The 19,111-nt window shown below is 47.2% G+C and overlaps 2 protein-coding genes across 2 annotated transcripts in view; one reads left to right on the forward strand and one right to left on the reverse strand.

The window, feature by feature from the left end:
• Positions 1–9,723, forward strand: part of C8A (complement C8 alpha chain) — a 68,326-nt gene extending 58,603 nt beyond the window's left edge. Inside the window, exons 9-11 of the mRNA XM_040470378.1 lie at positions 687–844; positions 5,190–5,412; positions 9,161–9,723. Of these exons, the coding sequence (XP_040326312.1) occupies positions 687–844; positions 5,190–5,412; positions 9,161–9,312 (533 nt within the window). The 3' untranslated portion in view covers positions 9,313–9,723. The remainder of the gene's footprint in view (positions 1–686; positions 845–5,189; positions 5,413–9,160) is intronic.
• The window catches only part of C8B (complement C8 beta chain), a 54,304-nt gene continuing 39,334 nt past the window's right edge, over positions 4,142–19,111 (reverse strand). Inside the window, exon 12 of the mRNA XM_040470377.1 lies at positions 4,142–4,225. Coding sequence (XP_040326311.1) covers positions 4,215–4,225 — 11 coding nt within the window. The 3' untranslated portion in view covers positions 4,142–4,214. The remainder of the gene's footprint in view (positions 4,226–19,111) is intronic.

Genomic DNA, 19,111 nt, shown 5'->3' on the forward strand with positions numbered 1-19,111 from the left:
CAATTATTAGAGAAACTTGTATACGGATATTTTTGGCATTTCCTGAATAAGGCAGTGAGTGTTCACTCATTCATTCATTCATTCATTCACTCATCAAATGTACTGGGGTTCAGGTTACTCCCACTGTGTTGGCTACTCATGCCTCGGGGCCTTAAGTCAAATACTTTCTTCTCCGTGATGCCCTTCTCTCCTCTCTCCATTTACCTGGTCATTCACTTTTCTAGACAACTCACCTTTTGTCCTCACAATCCTCCCTCCCCGCTGTAGATCTAACTGCCTTTTTCTCTATGCCCCTTCTATGCCCCATAGAGACATTTGTCACAGCACCTATGATACTTAATTGAACCTACTTGGCAGGTAGCAGGCGCTGAGTACACATGTGGCATATGAACGAATAAATGCGTGCACGAATGAATCCTCATCCGTTTCCCCATCCTGTCCCTCCGCCATGCGGGTCTGGTCTGGGCTGTCCTCCCAGTGTCTGCTCTAATTCAGAGGATGGGTCTAGTTCTGGGTCTTGGTCCTTCCCTTCTGGTTGTCCTGCTAGTTCACTGAGCAAGGTGGAAGAACGGGAGACAGCTGTAAGGGGAGCACATGAACTGTCCCAAATCTCATCAGTGGAGCTTGCCAACCAGTCCTTTGGCTTTTTGGAAACTGAACTAATGCACTTATCTTCTTGCTGGCAGACAAAGACAGGCTGGCCATGGCTGTGGAAGACATCATTTCTCGAGTGCGAGGTGGCAATTCTGGCTGGGGCGGTGGCTTGACTCAAAACGGGAGCACCATTACGTATCGTTCCTGGGGGAGGTCATTAAAGTATAATCCTGTTGTTATTGATTTTGAGGTAAGTCTTTTCGCACTTGAAGAAACTCTACGTCCATGAGGAATGAAAGTGAAGCAGACCAGATCATTTCATATTTCTTATTATGAGCCCATCAAAGAACAAGATTAAATGTAACGGCACACTGATCTGGTGGCCTTCCCGCCGCCTGACTACAGGGAGCCTGTGACTTTAAACCCAGGCCACACGACCTCCGGGAGCAGAAGCTTAACATCTGGGCAGAGCCTAGTTTTACACTAGTGGTCCCAGAATTTCTTCAGAATTAGGCCACATTAAAAATAAGAACTTTCATTTATACAGAAAAGACTTTAAAGTCACATTCGTTCAGTCGAGGGTTGGCAAATTTTTTTCTGGGAAGGAGCTGAGAGTAAATGTTTTAGGCTGTGTGGGCCACAAACTCTCATACAAATTCTTCTCCTTCTTTTTTACAAACTTTTACATACGTAATAACCATTCTCAGCTCAAAGGCCATACAAGAACAAGCTGTGGTACCAAGATGTATTTGCTGCCCTTGCTCCAAGTGATCTCATCCCCTTATCACAATGAACCTCTGGTCCAGAAGTGAGTCTCACTATTTAAAAGATTAGGAAACTGAGGCTCCAAGGAACTAGTGATCCATTTATAGTCACAAAGCTCATAGGTAGCAATACTTGATCTCAGACCTTTGGACTTCATGACCAGTTTCTCACATCCCTCTACCCTAGCACCTTCCTTAAAGCCATGGTTCTCAACCATGGGGGGCGACTTTGCTCCCCAAGGGAAATTTGGCAGTGTCTGGAGACAGTTTCAGTGGTCACAGCTAGAAGGTGCCACTGGCATCTAGTGCGTAGGGACCATGGATGCTGCTAAACACCTCACAATGCACAGACAGCCCCCATAAGAAAGAAATATCTGACTTCAAACATCAACGGCGCTGAGGTTGAGAAACCCTGCCTTAAATCATTAACTTCGGAAAGGCAGTAAAATTGTATTCAAGTTGCAAAGGAAATGGATTGGTCTACCAGTTGTCAGACTATTTCTATTCATACGCAAGGATAGTCCATTAAGAAAAGAGTTGTATTTTGGGTTTTTTATGATTACTTTCTCGCGCATTTTCTCTTGACTCTTGTCCATTTTCTACAGATATTTAAAATCCCGGGTATGGATACATTTCTCTTCTTAAAATATATACCAACAGTTGAACCTAAAAGTCTATTATAACACCCTGCTCTCTATGAAGAAAGAGGTCAGATGGATTAACCCTGATCTCATTTCTTCTCCAATAAGTAAGGGACCATTTTCACGCACCTGTAATTCACATAGGGTCTGAAAATTGCTATCATCAAGCTATTAGTCATTTGGTCAAAAAGTGTAAAATTGATATCAGGAGCAATATATAAACTTTCACGGACAAGAGGTGAACTTTGTGTTTGCCTTGAACAAAGCTCCCAAGGGGAAGTCTGATGTTAATGATTTGGAGAAGACCGAATACCATCTTGGGGGAAAGAGAGCCTAGGTTTGGGATGAGAAAGATATAAGTTGGATCATGGCTCAGCTCCTTTTCAGTGTATAGCCTTAGACAAGTTACTTCATTTTCTGAGCCCTAGTTTCCTGGTCTATAACATGGAGATAGTAACATATTACATCACAAGGTTAGGGAGAGAGTAGTGAGTATTTAGTGAATGACAGTTGAAGAAACAAGCTGATGGAAGCTAAGTAAGCTGGCCAAATCTCATAGCTGGTAAATGGCAGAGACCAACTTGAGCTCTGTCCCACAGACTCTAACATTCACAATCTCTTCACAATACATTTTGGCCCTGAGAAGTTTGGATTTGATGCATTAAGGAGCTGGTAGGTTGTGGAGCAGGGAGGTGACAGCGCTAAAGCTATATTTTATATATTTTACTTATATTTTTATTGTGTGTTTATTTTTGAAAGAAAGAGAGAGAGCATGAGTGGGGGAGCGGCAGAGAGAGAGGGAGACACAGAATCCAAAGCAGGCTCCAGGCTCTGAGCTGTTAGCACAGAGCCTGATGTGGGGCCTGAACTCAAGAACCACAAGATCATGGCTTGAGTGGAAGTTGGATGCTTAACTGACTAAGCCACCCCGGTGCCCTGAGCTGTATTTGAAAAAGAGGATGCTTACAGATACATGAAGGATGAACTGAAGGGCTGGGAAGAGAGAGAGACAGACTACAGATAAGGAGGTTAGCCAGGGGATTATTTGGAACCCGATGCTCAGAGAGGAGACAGTGTCTTATTTGCATATCCCCATGGTAGCTTAGCGGTGATTATTTATGGCAGGTACTGAGATTGAGTGAATATGGGAATTATGTTATGTTATGATGCTATGTTACATATTATTATGTGTTATGTTACATCATGTTGCTAATATCACACCACTTGCCTTCTCGGAATCTGTTTTACCTATAAAATGGGAAGAAGATCATGGCCAATATCTTTCCAAGCTCGAAGATTCTTTTTATCCACCCCTCTTCCCTTCTTTCAGTCCCCACCTGCCCTTCCCAAGGAGTCCCTTTCCTCTCCCTGAAGGGTCTGGGATTGAGAAGTGAGAGATGGGGGGCTGAGTGCTGAGCCCCGCTGGAAGGTCACAGGGAAGTTGCCCAATGGTCCTAACCTTCCCTGAAATTAAGAGTCATCTTTAACTAGGGCCACAGGGCAGCCCATTCTGCACGCACTTCCTAACAATGGGGCCAAACTTTCTGAACTTCCAGTAAGTGGTCGCCTGCCCTTGGCTGGCTGCCCAGCCAGTCCTGACGTGACCAGCCTGGTGACCTCAGCTGCGGCCTGTGACCACAAGCCAAGGTCTGTTTGTCACCGATCTTTCTGTACACATTTCCAGGAACCCATTCGAGGCCACTGTGAGTGCCCTCCATTGACTTTTGATTCTGGAGGAGGGAGATTGCCCCAGTGTGGCTCAGTCCCTACCTCTGAATTGCCCTGCGACCTTGGCAAATCGCTCCTCTCTCGGGGCCTCAGGTTACTGTCCTATAAAATGAGAGATCTGTAAAGGAGCTCTCACTTTTTGATTGTGTGTTAAAATATATAGCCTTAAAAGCATGCTGACGACCACCACAGGTACATGCAATTTGAAAAATTTCAGCTTTTATCCCCCTACCATCCCATCTAACTAATCAAAACGGTGCTTTACTTTATATTGTTCTTCCCTTTCATGCTGGCATCACTCATTCATTATTTCTTTAGATCTTCATAAGAATTCTAGGAAGAAGGTTATTATTCCCATTTCATAGATAATGGGGCTCAGGCTTAGAGAGGGACAGAAAAGAGTTCTAGGCCGCATAACGAGGGTGTGAGCAGCATTTATTGAACTTGTACTCCGCGACAGGCTTTTCCAGTCTACCAGCTCTCATCGTCACAGTAAACCTGGAAGGCAAGAGTACTGTTCTCATTGTAGAGGCAAAGAAGGCAGGCTCCCCGTGTCACCTGACAGATCACATAGCCTGGAACCAGTGGAGCCAAGATCCGAAGACAGATTTTCTGCCTCCAGATTCAGGGCTCTCACCTCCATCCACTACTTCCCAGCCAGGGGTCGATTTTGCCCCCCAGGGGATATTTGGTGATGTCAGCAGACAGTTTTGATTTTCACAACCTAAAGTTATGACCGGCATCTAATGGGTAGAGGCCAGAGACACTTCGGAACATCCTGCAACCCACAGGACAGCCCTCCTCTGCCAACAAAAAATTATCCAGCTGGAAACGCAGTAGTGCTGAGGTTGAGAAACCCTGGCCTGTAGTCATTCCTGGAATAGGTGGCCCCAGAGGCCAAGGACCCCTACCCTCCACCCCCCACATACAACCATCACACTCACACCAGTGTGAGAAGTATTCTGCACCGCCAACTACCTATCAAGGACTTTAATAATTCCTGCTTTGGAGGTTACAGATTAAAAACCAAAACCAAAACCAAAACCAAAACCAAAACCAAACCCAAACCAAACAAAACACACGCTAAACACACATAATACTTTACACTCTTCCTGCTTCCTTTAAAAGTGCCGGAGGGGGGCCGATGAGTTGGCGCAGATAGCTGCTGAGTTCTCTTCTTCTTCTGGGACTGGGGGGGGGGGGGGGGGGGGGGGGGGCACAGGTTTCAGAGTTAAGGAGGCCCATGTTCAGAATGGCTCTTGCACTTAATTGGGTGATCCTGAGCTAGTCCCTCAAACACTCAGGGTCTCTGGAGTTTAGTGCCTGCTTTGCAGAGTGGCTGTGAGGGTCCAATGCAGTGAGATAGAGTTCTAGGTCTGTGCCTCGCATGGAGCAGGCCTGGGACGGGCTCTGGGAAGCCGGAAGGCCAGGGAAGGGCTCTCTATTTTTTTTGAACCCATAGATGCAGCCCATCCACGAGGTGCTGCGACATACAAACCTGGGGCCCCTGGAGGCCAAGCTCCAGAACCTGCGCCGGGCCTTGGACCAGTACCTGATGGAATTCAACGCCTGCCGCTGTGGACCCTGCTTCAACAATGGGGAGCCCATCCTCAAGGGCACCAGCTGTGAGTGCCAGTGCCCACTGGGTCGCCGGGGCCTTGCCTGTGAGCAAATGGAGCAGAAGGGTAAGACCCACGTACCCTCACTCAGATTCAAGCCTGGCTCAGCTCAGAGGCGCCAGTGTGGAAAGGACTGTTGGGGTTCCCAGCACCCCCCTTTGTGTGTCCTCTTGCCCACTACTCTGGCGACAGCACTCTGAGATTTATGGGCGACTCCTCCTTCCCCCTTCAACGCTTCTTACGCTTTCTCCCAGCTATCAAGACCCTCTCTCAGATGAGAACTATTTTCGTTTGTTTATTTTGTTTTGTTTTGCCAAGGTGTACATGGACAGGACAATTCATTTCAGGAGGGACATATCAGGTTCTTAGTGTTGCCACCGCATATTACCGCAAGTTGGGGGGCTTAAAGCAACAGAAATTTGTTGTCCCACACTTCTGGAAGTTAGAAGTCCAGAATTCAGGTGTATTGGCCAGGTTGGTTTCTTCTGGAGGCTCTGAAGGCGATCTGTTCTATGCCTTTCTCCTCGCCTCTGACGGTTGCTGGTAATCCCTGGCATTCCTTGGCTTGTGGATGTGTCATTCCAATCTCTGCGTGTCTTCACGTGGTGTTCTTTACTCTACATTCATTTTCTTTTCTTCTAAGAAAACTAGTCATGGGATTAGGACCCACCCTAATCCATTGGGATCTCATTTTAACTTGACTTAATGTGCCAAGACCCTACTTGCAAATAAGGTCGGGTTTACAAGGTAATGGGTGTTTGGACTTGAGCACATCTTTGGGGGTCAACTACAAGAGTTTACTCACTGTCATTACAGTGCAAGGAGCTATGACTACAAACAAAAGGGTTGTGGCAGGTAAGATTTAAGTGTATAGTCGCACAGCATGAACTCACTGGTACCAGGCAAGAAGGCTCTGAAACAAGGATGAGAAATCCATATCCCTTAAAGATAAGAAGTGTGAAGACCTGGAAATGAGCCCCAACTACTTCACTAACTTACTGTGAGACACTGGTTAGCCATTTCTTTTTTCTGGGGTTCATCTTTCTTGCTTGAGTTTCCTTTGAGCTTCAAGAATCTCTACACATGCTCAAATCCCCAAGCTTTCAATTTTCTGCACATACAAAACTACTTATATTACACCATGGAATGATGGCCAAAACACATGGGCTACCAAATCAATGTATAAATCAACCTCAGTTGGCAACTGCAGTGAAGATGATGCGAAGAAAAGGAGAAAAAAAGAAAGTCTGGATGGGTACATCTACGGTAGCACTACTCTTAACCCAAACCGTTGATGCCCATGGTAAGTGGGGTAGGAGCCTGGTTGTGAAAATGAGCTGATGGTGGGTTATAATCACCTCATTGGTGGAGTAGTTCTCAAGGGGAAACAGGACGGCAGAGCTCTGGTGGCAGAGAGGCCTTTGAAGGCCAATGTTGCCAATTTTCATGTGAGAATTCCCCATAAAACGAGGGATAAGAGCAGTACCTTCATCACAGGTTGTGTTGATGTTAAACTAGCTAACATGAGGCAGGCTCTATGATTATAAATAAGAGGAGGAGATCACTCCACTGGCAGAGGATCTATCTTGGTTTGGTGTCTTCTCTAAATCCCTCTTCTACTGCTGAAGGGAGCACAAATTAAATCTTGGCAAGCTTCTTTGTATCCTGCAGGAGGAATTGTGACAGGGGTGAGCCAATATGGTGAGTGAATTCCAGGGTCTTTATGAAGGAGGATGCAGGGAATAGAAAACAAGTAGACTGGTTACCAGGGCAAAGACAGGCACAATTTCCTTCTGTAAACTGAAAAAAGGCACTGCCCGATAGGTGGGTAAATTGGGAGAAAGAGAGAAACTTCTTAGGGCTGATACGGACGAGCTCCAGGGCCCAAGAATTCTTGACTTTTCAAGCAGAGTGTGCACTGGGTTTCAACCCTCATTTGCCCCATTGGCTAGGCAGCTTTTCCAGGGGGACCAAAGGTCAGTGAACAGGAAGAGTAACTAACCCTTATTCTTTGCCAGACACTGTCTCAACACGTCATGGGCATGAATTCATCTCTTCCCCCCAAAGAATGTTAGAAGTACCATTATTAGCCCCAATTTACAGATGAGGAATTGGGGTAGGAGGAAGGTAACATACTTTGCTCAAAGTCACCCAGCTGGGGAGTGTCAGAACCAGGATTTGGATCTAGGGGTTTGGACCCACCCTAGGACACAAGCTCTTAACTGTTACATTCTACTGATGTATATACTAAGAGTCAAGAAGTTTCAGAAATGAGGGCAGAGAGTCTGAGATGATTATATTGACTATTATCTTGGAGAGCGGGGAGGGAAGATGTGTTCATGGTTATCAGCCTGACCTGGCTTAAAGGGCCAAACGCGAGTCCTGCCTGGGTAATCACAATTACAGCATGGGCCCCCAAACGAATGACTCATTTGGATCCCTTGCATCCCTGTCCAATATCACAGAGGTAGAGAGACAGGGAGTGTGGATTCCTTAGATGTGCCTCTTCAATGGTCCAATGCCAGACTCAGTTGTGGCCATGCTGAGTCATATGTACAGACAATGGGCACCGGAGAAAGGGGGCATGATGCCAATGATCTGGGGGGTGGTGGTGGCAGGACCCAGAGGATGGACCCTCCTCCTCAGAGCCCATTTAACCTACAATATTACATTCAGTCAATTGCAGGCAGTTCACAGGTACCCCACTGACCTTGTCACAAGCACAGTGTGGACATCAGGTAGCCTTGGGGACATCACACTGAACGTTCAGCCTGACAAAGACTAATTTGGTAAGGAAATCTAAGAGTGGGAAGTCAGCCCCCATGGGAACCCACTGACGTTGGTCCCTAAGTATTTTCCCAGCAAACCTTTGCCTGTGGAGACCAAGTCACAGAGGTGGGAAAAATAGAGACAGAGAAGCCTGCTGTGGCTGTCCCACCGGGGAGTATAATTACAGAGCTGGAAGGGGCCTGAAGGTAATCTAAGCCAATGATATTCACACTGGGATCTGAGGAAACTTGGAGTCTTAGGGGCTGCCCCGGGGGAGCAGGGCAAGCCAGATAGACACCCCAGCTTCAAATAAAACAGCTGTACTTTCATCTGGTGGCCGTATTGGGGCTCACATAAGATTTCATTTAAGGGGAAAAAAAAAACACACGAATGAAAAAAATGATGGAAAAACTCCAGTGGATTAGTCCATCGTTTTCATTTACAGAGGTGAAAACTCAGGCTGAGAGAGGGTCTGCCCAAAGACCCGGAGCCAGTAGGAGGCAGCAGCCCCAGGCCAGGGGATTTTGCATGAGCTGGACTTCCAGAGGCAACCCTTGATCAGTGCCTGTGTTCTGATGCTCTGTGCAGACCCTGTCACCCACCGTGGCCCCAGCATCAGAGTCTGAGGGGCTCTGATTTGCAGACCCTCAGTCAGAAGCCCTCAAGCCCCTCCAGAGGGCTGTCAGGCTGGCCCTTGTCTGTGAATCCTTGGCTGGGCTGTGCTCCCTGCTCTTCACACCCTCCAGTGGCTCCGTGTCATTCTTCCGGAGGAACGTGTCTTCCTGCTTCACTCTGCTATCTATCTTCCATGCAACTGTGGATTCCAATTTCATGAGATGGGCTCTCAGAAGAGGCTCTCGCTCCATCCAGAGTTTCAAATTAAGTGCAAGGCGGTGAGCACAGAGGTCTTGGTTGGCTACGCCAGGCATTTCCCCAAGGAGAGATTGCAGACCACTCTTGGGCAACGGGATGGGCCTCCCTCCTTATAATCCGAGCTGCTTCTTGTATGCTAACCTCCTCCTCCCCTGGGAAATTATCTGTGCAGGAGCCAAGGCGGATGGTCGCTGGAGCTGCTGGAGCTCCTGGTCTGCTTGCAGAGCGGGCACCCAGGAAAGGAGGAGAGAGTGCAATAACCCTGCACCCCAGAACGGAGGCAACTCCTGTCCAGGGTGGAAAGTGCAGACCCAGGCTTGCTGAGGGCCTCTGGGCACAGACGCAGCGGATGGCACCCCCTGCATTGACCACTGGAAAAAGACTTCTTTCAGCTGAGGGGAAATGCAAATCAACGTGGACTTTTTCTCTGTCCCGCCAACTTCCAGGAGTAGGACCAGCCTGTGCCATCTACAACTAACTGTCCTATTACCCACAAGATGCAGTCATTCAACAACTGGGCACTGAATGTCAACTAGGGCCTCAGTCCTGCTCACAGCACTTCAGATCATCTGAGAGAGAGAGAGAGAGAGAGAGAGAGAGAGAGAGAGAGGGGGGGGGGGGGGGGCCCCCCCCCACAGAGAGATTTCAACCCATGCCTTAGAGGGACTTATAGGATGTTAGAAGTAGGAGGCAAGCAGATCAATGGCCAATAAAACAAAGTATGGTGAGAATGGTCTCAGTTCTTTGATCACAATATTTGTTCATTCACAGAACCATTACTAGTTGGGAGAAGCAGCAGATACACTGAAATAATGAGAAAAAAAAATGAAGACTGACTTGGGTTCCGTCAATTTTCCTTGATCTGGGTTCAACATTATTTTCTTTCATTCCCTCAATTAATCCCTTCTGTTCAGGTCCTTCCCACAAATAACACGTTTCCCCCAGTTATCTTCTCAGGGCACTCTATCCTTTTCCTTCATGGTGTTTTTCACAATTAACAACTGTATACTGGCTGCCATATCTCCTGTGACTATTTATGATCTGTCTCCCCTGAGATGCTAATTGTGAGGGCAGGGATTAGGTTTGTTTGGATCAGCAATGTATCCCCAGAGGCCAACGCTGTTCCTTGAATTGGGGGAGACCTAACAAGGATGAGGGGAGGGACTGAACTCAAGAGTCAGTTCAAAAATGTGGTTCCTATGGGTGAGCACCCCAGACTGGATAATGGAGCCAACAAATGCTGATCAGTACACCTTCCCTGACCACCTGCAGGAGAGCCAATCACACCAGCCTGCCTCAGTATCCCCATCATACTCTAGTCATGTCTCAAATACAGAATGTGTTGTGTTGCACGGACTTTTCTGTTTACCTCTAAGTTTCTCCTAGAGGTGGGTAGCTCTTTGGCAGTGGAATCTGCACTTCCAGTAGGGACAAAAAACATCTGTTGATTGATATATCCTAGTGCTCTCTATCTTTTCAGAATCCTCGATCTTTTTAGGGTAATAATAAGACATATACATGAAACAATTAGAAGGGATTTTAGGGATACAGAGAATTAATCGTTGAGTTAATGCCAAAGGAAGGGCCAAAGGAGGCCAGGTGGGACAGAGGTTTATGTTCCCTGGTGTGTATTTTACATATGGGATGGGGCTTGACCCAGACCTTGAAGGATTTCTGAACGAGGCAAAGAGGGAAGAGGCCTTTAAGATAGAAGCTCAGCATGTAATACAGTTTGAAGGTGAGAAAGAACCTTGGGGGTGTGTGCACATGAGTTGGGAATGGAGAATGGGGGAGAAAGCGAAGATAAATATGTCATATGAAACAGCACAGTGCCGGGGTGGCTCTGTCAGTTAAACGTCCAGCTTCGGCTCAGGTCACGATCTCATGGTTCGTGAGTTCAAGCCCCGCGTTGGGCTCCATGCTGACAGCTCGGAGCCTGGACCCTGTTTCAGATTCTGTGTCTCCTTCCCTCTCTGCCCCTCCCCTGCTCATGCTCTCTCTCTCTCTCTCTCTCTCAAAAATAAGTAAACATTAAAAAATTTTTAAAAACCCCAGCCCAGTGCCTGTCATATATGGAATTATTAGCAACGCCCTTATTACTATTGTTACCAGTGTTCATTAAAATTTATAGTTTAGCAGTTTCATTTCTAAAGTCATCAGATCTTCCATCTAAAAGAAGACAACTCCTTTACTGCTCCTCATCCTGTCATGAATTTGTTTTTTCTTTCAAAGTTGATTTACATTAGTAGTTTCTATTCATTACTTACCAGGCAGTGGTGCTTACCCGCTAGCACCTGATGGAGGCCGAGGGGGCAATTTACAAGAGGACATTCAAAGTTGGTCTGAAAGCTGTGGTTTTCAGTTGGGGAGTTTCAAAAACCTTGCTGTCCAGAGGCTGCACCCCCAGACCCATTAAATCCAAATGTCTGGAGGCATGAGCCAGACATCAGTAGTTTTTAAGCTGTTATCAAGTCCACTTCAATTAAAAAAAGAAAGAAGAAAGTAGTCAAGGCTGAGAATCCTTGATCTTCAAGGATTCATCACATGTTCATGGGAACAGGCATATAATAAAAGGACAGCCAATATACGGTTTATCTCTGTTATCTCATTCAGCCTTATCCAGGACCTCTTCAGATATGTTTTAGGAGTCCCATTTCACTGCTAAGGAAACTGAGTCTTGGCAAGGCTGAGCCTCATGGTCAGCCAAGGTTTGAATGGGCTACATCAAGCCCACGCCCCCCACCTTTGCTCTATGCTGTCTACCAGGGAATGGTAAGACAAGGCAAGGACTTGTAGGATGGTGCCGGGGGCATGGGGAGAGGCAAAGAAGCTCCTTCGGGGGCAAATGTAGGCATCTAGGCGGGAGATGACAACACAGGGATTGAGCACCTGCCTGGATCACCTGTGAGCCAAAACCACCAGCTGAGCAATGCTGTCTTCGGTCACCAGAGCCAGAGAACCACGGCCAGCCTCTGCCTTGCTCCTCGGAGGATGCCGCATCCCCAGCAGTTTCAGAAATCACAATACAAAGGCAGGGGCGGTTTCAGAAGCAGCGACCCTCCCCCAGATCAGTGCCTTTCCCTCTTCAAGAATGCCTGACTCTTGCCAAGCAAAGGGCATAAAGCTTATCAAATGTATTCTACCTCAGGTCCTTTCAGGAGACCTATAATCTAAGGCTTTATAGGTAGTGGATGTAAAAACACGGCTTAAAGATATAATCTTCAGCCTGACAAGGTGTCTTTGGAAAGTAAATTAACGACAGAATGAAAAGCAATAAGGAGGGGCTTTTTTTCTTCTTTAGATAGAGGAAGATCTAAAGAGTTGACTCAATGAATCTCTTCTGAACTATATGCCTTTAGGGTGAAGATAATGGACAGAGAGAAAGGGTAGGCTTCAAAAACCAGGCTGCAGAAATGAGAGATGGCAGAAGGAAGCTGTCGGGAGCCATGGTAAAAAGGGGATGTGATGTGCATTAGCGGAAGGATGCCTCTCTTCCATAAAGACATTCAGGGCTGCTACCCCTGCACTTGGGAAATGGGCAAAGCACCATGGTGAGCTCTTGTGCCAGGCCCTGAGCCAGGTGCTGGAGACACGGAAATGAATCAGATGTGGTCCCAGCCCTGCAAGAATGCTGGTCGGGTGCAGGAGGCTGGCAATGGCAATAGGTCCGATGCCAGCAGGGTGTCGAGGGGGCTGCCCGGGCTGGGGGAGGTGGCAGAGAGGACAGCCCAGAGGAGGAGAGGATGGCCAGTGGAACCTAGGAAGTGAGTGTGGATTAGACAAGGAAAGAAAGGTCAAGAAGGGGCAGAATAGCACAGAGGAAATAGCATGCAACAAAGCTACGGGGATGGCAACCCACGAGGTGGGTTGGGGGGGGCGGTGGTGATTACTGCTCAGCTCCTTGGTTTGAGTGCTGGTCCTTCTTAGGCTGGGGACGGCTGAGATCAGACCTTTGGTTTGCTCACTGAGCCTCTCCTGAAGGCAGCTGGGGCTTGGTCCTGGGGAAATTTCTACAGATGGCCACTTTTCAGCTCATTTCCAGTGTTCTTGGTGGTTCAACACCCCACAGCCATTGTTGCATAGCTCAAGCGTTTTTAACTGGATTCACAAGGTTCTCTATTATCTGATGCCAATGTACCACTCCATCTTCGACTCCTTTTTCAGATTCTATGAGGCACTTTTACTAAAAATCTATTGCCCCAGGGCACCTGGGTGGCTCAGTTGGTTAACTGGATTGAACTTGGGCTCACGTCATGACTTGGGCTCACGTCATGATCTAGCAGTTTGTGGGTTTGAGCCCTGCATCAGGCTCTGTGCTGACAGCTGGGAGCCTGGAGCCTGCTTCGGACTCTTTATCTCCCTCTCTCTCTTTCTCTCTCTCTCAAAAATAAACATTCAATAAAATCTATTGCCCCTAACAGGATGTACAAAGCCCTATATGTCTAACTGTTGGCTCTCTGACTTCATTTCCTTCTAGTCACTCCTTCCCTCAATCATGTTGCTCTAGCCATGAAAGCCTGTTTGTGGTTCCTCACACATGTCAAGCTCTCTCATGCCCCAGGATGAGCATGCCCAAAATGCTCATCCCCTAAATCAGCTCATCCAAGACTCATGCCCTTGTTTCACTGAAGTCTCTGCTGAAGTATTACCTTCCCAAGGGCCATTTACCCTCATTTATTATTCTTATTTTATGGCACTTAGTACTACTACTAAATAGACTCATTTAGTCTTCTATTTTTCTTGGTATGCCTCCTTCCATTACGATGCAAACCTTTTTATGGCTAGACCCCCAGTGCCTAGAAGAGTATTTGGCCTTAATAGGGGGTCAACAAATATTTGTTGAATGAATGATGTCCAGTTTAGTTCCTCAAACAGACCAGGCTCTTTGTCGTCTCCAGGCCTTTGCACACACTACCCAGAAGCCCCCTGCCCGCCAGCTCCCTCTTCTCCTGGTTCTTTGCCAGTACTCTCAGGGTGGAGGTTAGGTTCAACCCTGACCTCTTCCACTAGCCCACACTTCATGGGTGCTACTCCTTCATATGGCTCTATATTCCAGCATTTTCTGCAGGCTATAACTGTAGCTTACTCGTCTGTCTCCCCACACTAGTGACTTGTTGCAGGGCAGGTGGAAACTCATGTTTACCTTTGGAGCCCTTGTACCTGGCCAGCTTAGTGCTGGACACATAGGAGCTTCCTAGTAAAAGCTTGTTGGATACTGTTCTCTCTCTGGTCCCTCTGTGCTGTCGTGTCAGGAATTTGTGAGAGAGAACCCTGTAGAAGACATTTTCACAGGACTTCCGGATCCTGCAAGCTTCCTGGAGCATCAAGGGAGAGCCCACACCATCCCACGAGGCTGGGTAAACTTCAGAAAGAGAGACCACCTTTTCCACTTTAGTGAAGGAAAGCCCATCAAATCGAGTTAAAAATTCTGCATTAGTGGCCTTGGGGTTTCTCCCTCCCCTGGGAGAGATAAAGGAAAACATGTTTCCCTTCTATATTAGCAGCTTAAAGTGTGAGATAAATCCTCTCGCCTAACCAGTTTTTAACAAATGGACTTTGCTGTCCGGTGGCATGATACATGCCTGATGGATCTATTTATCCATTCTATTTCTTTAGAGATAGCAGCTAAGAAGTTTTATCTATTATTTGTCTCCCTCCCCCATTCCCATTTTCCTAACCAAGCATAGAGAGCAAGCGGTTGATGGATGGATGGTGTTTGGGATAAAAGGGACCAGAATCAGATAGTTTTCAGGATACGAACACACCGGCTTATTAACAAGGAGGTCCATCAGGCAGGAGGTGGCGGGGGGAAGGGGGAGTGGGTACCAGACAATGGCCAGTGATGGATGAAGGAACACTTGGGGTTGCAAGGTGGAGACGTGAGATAACGGGTGGGTGCAGCCAGTGATAATGGCAGTGCCTGGGCTCTGGAGTGGGCTCCTGCCCGGAGGTGAATGTCAGACCAGCCACTCGACTCCCTCTGACAATCCTCCAAGAATTTCCCCCTGCAAACGCAATCCCTATTCCTTCTCCTTTTCCTTTCTGTAGAATGCGGTCGATATGCCCCCAAAGAGACAGATGCTAGGCAGGGGGGAGAAGAGGCAGATGGAAGGCAGTGCTGGTTCATTCTGCACCCAAGATTGGAAAGGCAGTTGAGTAGCCAGCATGTGCCAGGCACTTGGGATGGTGGCAACCCCTCTGCATATGTCATGCCGTTCAATCCTCACATTGTGCCATCAAGACGACTGGCCCAAGACTCTGATGAGGACACTGAGGCACAGAGAGGTAAGTGACTTGATCCGGACCACTCAGCTGGGAAGTGATGGCATTGGGTCCTACATCTCTGTCCGTCTGCCTGCAAGCCCTTTGTTTTCTTTTGAAGTTTGTTTTGCGTTTGTTTACTATTTGAAAGAGAGACAGAGAGAGAAAGCAGGGGAGGGGCAGAGAGAGAGAGGGAGAGGGAGATTCTCAAGCAGGCTCCACACTGTCAGAGCAGACGACGCGGGGCTTGAAGTCATGAACTGTGAGATCATGACCTGAGCCGAAAGCAAGAGTCAGAGGCTTCACCGAGGGAGCCACCCAGAAGCCCTTTGGAATGCAGGGCTGCTTCTCCACTGCAAGGATGCCAGACCACGGGCCTTTCTCTGCCTCTTCTATGCAAGCGGACAGGCAGGCAGGCACCTGCTATGTGATGCCACTGCCGTTGCTTCCGCTGCAGCGGGAGACGAGGACACAGCCCTGGGACTGGGGCGGTTTGGCCACTTTCGAGCTGTGTGGTCTTAGGCAAATTGCTCAGTCTCTCCGAGGCTCCTTCTCACCACCTGTCAGGCAGATAATACATCCTCCTCTTGCAGACATTGAGAGGATTAAACTGGATTAGGTATGTGAAAGTTCTTTGTAGCTGGTAATGCCCTCTGCAAATATTAGTTATTATGCTGTTACATTTCCCCTTAATAACCCAGAGCTTGGGCTATAAAAGCCTTCCATGTCCTTTATGAAGACATCTCCTAGGAGCTAAGCTATTTTATGTCTTTCTTGTTCTCATGCTTATGGTAGGTTTAGCACTAAAATATTTTTTTTTAATTTTTTTTAACGTTTGATTTTTTTTTTTTTTGAAACGGAAAGTGACAGAGCATGAGCAGGAGAGGGGCAGAGAGGGAGGGAGACACAGAATCTGAAACAGGCTCCAGGCTCTGAGCTGTCAGCACAGAGCCCGATGCGGGGCTCAAACTCACAAACCGCGAGATCGTGACCTGAGCTGAAGTTGGAGGCTTAACCTCCTGAGCCACCCAGGTGCCCCAGCACTAAAATATTTTTGAAACAGTCTTAAATTACTTTTAAAAATCAAACAAACCAACCACTGTTCTTGTTCATGTTTTGCGAATCCCCAGAAATAACAATGTCAACGATACAGCTAACTAAGGAGTGCTGACTTTGTCCGGGCGTTCACATATGCTCCCCAAACTCCAGAAGGTTTGCTACTGTGACCATCCCCATCTTACAGATGAGGAAATGAAGGCACTGCACAAAGCCTTGCACAAAGCCACACAGCTAATAAGCCACAGAGCCAGACAATGTCACAAATGCAGGCAGTATGGCACCAGAGTGCACACTTCTAACAACCTCACTACTCGGCTTCTCTTCATCTGTGTTTCCACCTCCGCCTACGAGGTTGGGACTTTCCCTGGGTATCTCAGTGAGCCCTGAATTTCCAAACACCTCAATATGGAAAGATGACTCAAAGAGGAAAACACCAGACAGAAAAATCTGACTTCACAACAGCATTCATTAAACAGGGAATCTCAAAGACGTATGGTATGCTAGGCCAATGTGTTACTGTTTTTCTTTTAAGTTTATTTATTCTTGAGAGAGAGAGAAAGAGAGAAAGGGAGAGAGAGAGAAGAGAGAGAGAGAGAGAGAGAGAGAGAGAGAGAGAGAGAGGAGGGGCAGAGAGAATGAGAGAGAATCCCAAGCAGGCTCTGTGCTGTCAGCACAGAGTCCGACATGGGACTCAGTCCCACAAACCATGAGATCATGACCTGAGCCTAGATCAAGAGAAGGACGCTTAACCTACTGAACCACCCGGGCGCCCCCAGTGTGTTGCTGGCTTTAGGTGGGCATTCTAGGTTTCAAACGAATCCATAGATGAAAAAAAATGAGGTAGAGGCAGAATGCTAGAAGATAATGTATTTTCTTTTTGGTTACTCTTTGTTCATTTTCTGCCTCTGCCACATACGGGGCGCGGGCCTTTAACCCTTTGGAGCCTTGGCTTGGCAGCCACCTGGAAATGTGCTTCTCAGGTTTACCCCCACCAAGGGTTACAGACTTTCCCACTCCCTTCCTCTGTAAAGGTTTCCCGGAGGTCTCTGGTGGTCGCGAGTGGGTGTCACCAATACCCCTGCCTGAGTCCCAGCAGCCCCCATCTGACATTGACTATTTCTCTGCCTCTTTCATCTCGATCTTGTTTGCAGCGCTGCCCACAAAGCGGGCTGAACGCGCCTCCCCCAGCCACTCCCATGTGGGTTATCCCAGGGATGTACCAACTTTCATGAGGCTACCATTACGTGTCACTAATTCATGAAAGTTTCTCACTGGCCAAGGAAAGTTCTGGCCCACTCCCATTCCTTTTCGCTGGTTAATTAATTCATGTGATGATTATTTATTTTTGCCTGCTCTGCCAGGCACTGCACTGAGTTGTTGAGATATAAAAGAAAAGTAGGCACCATCCCTCCTTCGTGGACATTATATTCGAGGAGGAACAGGAGACGGTAAATGGGTAAATTATAACACAATGTCCTTAAAGCCTAGACATGCTGGCAAGTAGACGTGGTGTCATTAAGGACATCTTCAGTCCGTAAAACAAAATCTTTCCCCCTCAAGATGCTAATCAGAATGTCCCCAGGGAGTCCTGGCTGGGGTCCCAAGGGCTTTCTCCTGCAGGCTCACTCTTGCCTGAGAGCTTTTCAAATAAGTGCCTGGGAACAGCCCAAAGTTCTCTTCTTTAAAACAAAGATGGCATTCTCCTCTGGATTCTGTGCCAGGAGATGCTCTTTATCCCAGCCCCAGCCACCCACCTTGATTTCCACAGGCAGCCCATTCGTGGTAAGGATTCTGTTCCCCTCTGAAGCTTTCTCTACCTGTCACCTGATGATTATATTAATATCTACCCCATCAAACCCAGATAAAGATTAACTGAGATAATGTAGGTTAAAAGACTTCATAAACTGAGCAGCTCTCTATAATTGGCAGCTATTATTATTATCACTATTGTTAAGATAATTATCATCATTATTATTCCCACAGAAGTTATGTTATTAGCCCAAGGTCACACAGAGAGGAAGCAGAGCCCGAAAGCCACCCCTCCCCCGCCCCCACCAGCCCCAACATCCAGCGCTCGGCGAAGCTCCCAGCATTTCAGAGATTCACGTTCTTGGATGCAAAACTCTCCCACACCCAGGTATACTGTGCTGTGTTCCAGCTTCCAGGACCACTGCCAAACTACCCTGCCCGGTCTGGGCCCCACGGATCTCGTGCCTCCTTCACAGGTATGTCCGTGTTGGCTATGGCAGCCAAGGTTTGCCAAAAGCACAGTTTGCATTTATTTTGTTTAATTCTTACATTATGTTTCAGCCTCCTCCGAAATGCATTTGTTTGCAAGAAGAGTCACGAGGGGAAGTTCAGCCCACGAATAAGAATATAATTATTACACAGTTTAGCGGTACCTAGGCGTCACCTGGGTATTCACCGGTGCTCCGAAATTCAATTGTTTCTCCTTCAAGACCATATTTAATAGGATAAACAATTTCTGCTAAATGCAATAAACGTGAACCTGGGCTGTCATCTCCATAATCAACTTAAATTTCCCATTAGAAGCGGTGGCTGTGATTGAGATTCAGAATTTAATTTGGCGGTGCTGGCTTCAATGTGCTAGTGTGGGCTTCCTGGGAGTTTCCCATCAACCAAAGACAGAACCACTCTTTCCCGTCTCTGGGGAATCTTAAAAGAAGATAGATTATAACTCAAGAAAATTATACAGCTTCGGTATAATGAAAGAGATAAAACATTATTGGATTAGCCTGTTGAAATAACAGCAGACGGTAAGGCAATAATATCAAGCCAAACA

Source organism: Herpailurus yagouaroundi, unplaced genomic scaffold (assembly GCF_014898765.1).
Source record: "Herpailurus yagouaroundi ecotype Mexico unplaced genomic scaffold, PumYag 77, whole genome shotgun sequence".
Classification (NCBI taxonomy): Eukaryota; Metazoa; Chordata; class Mammalia; order Carnivora; family Felidae; genus Herpailurus; species Herpailurus yagouaroundi.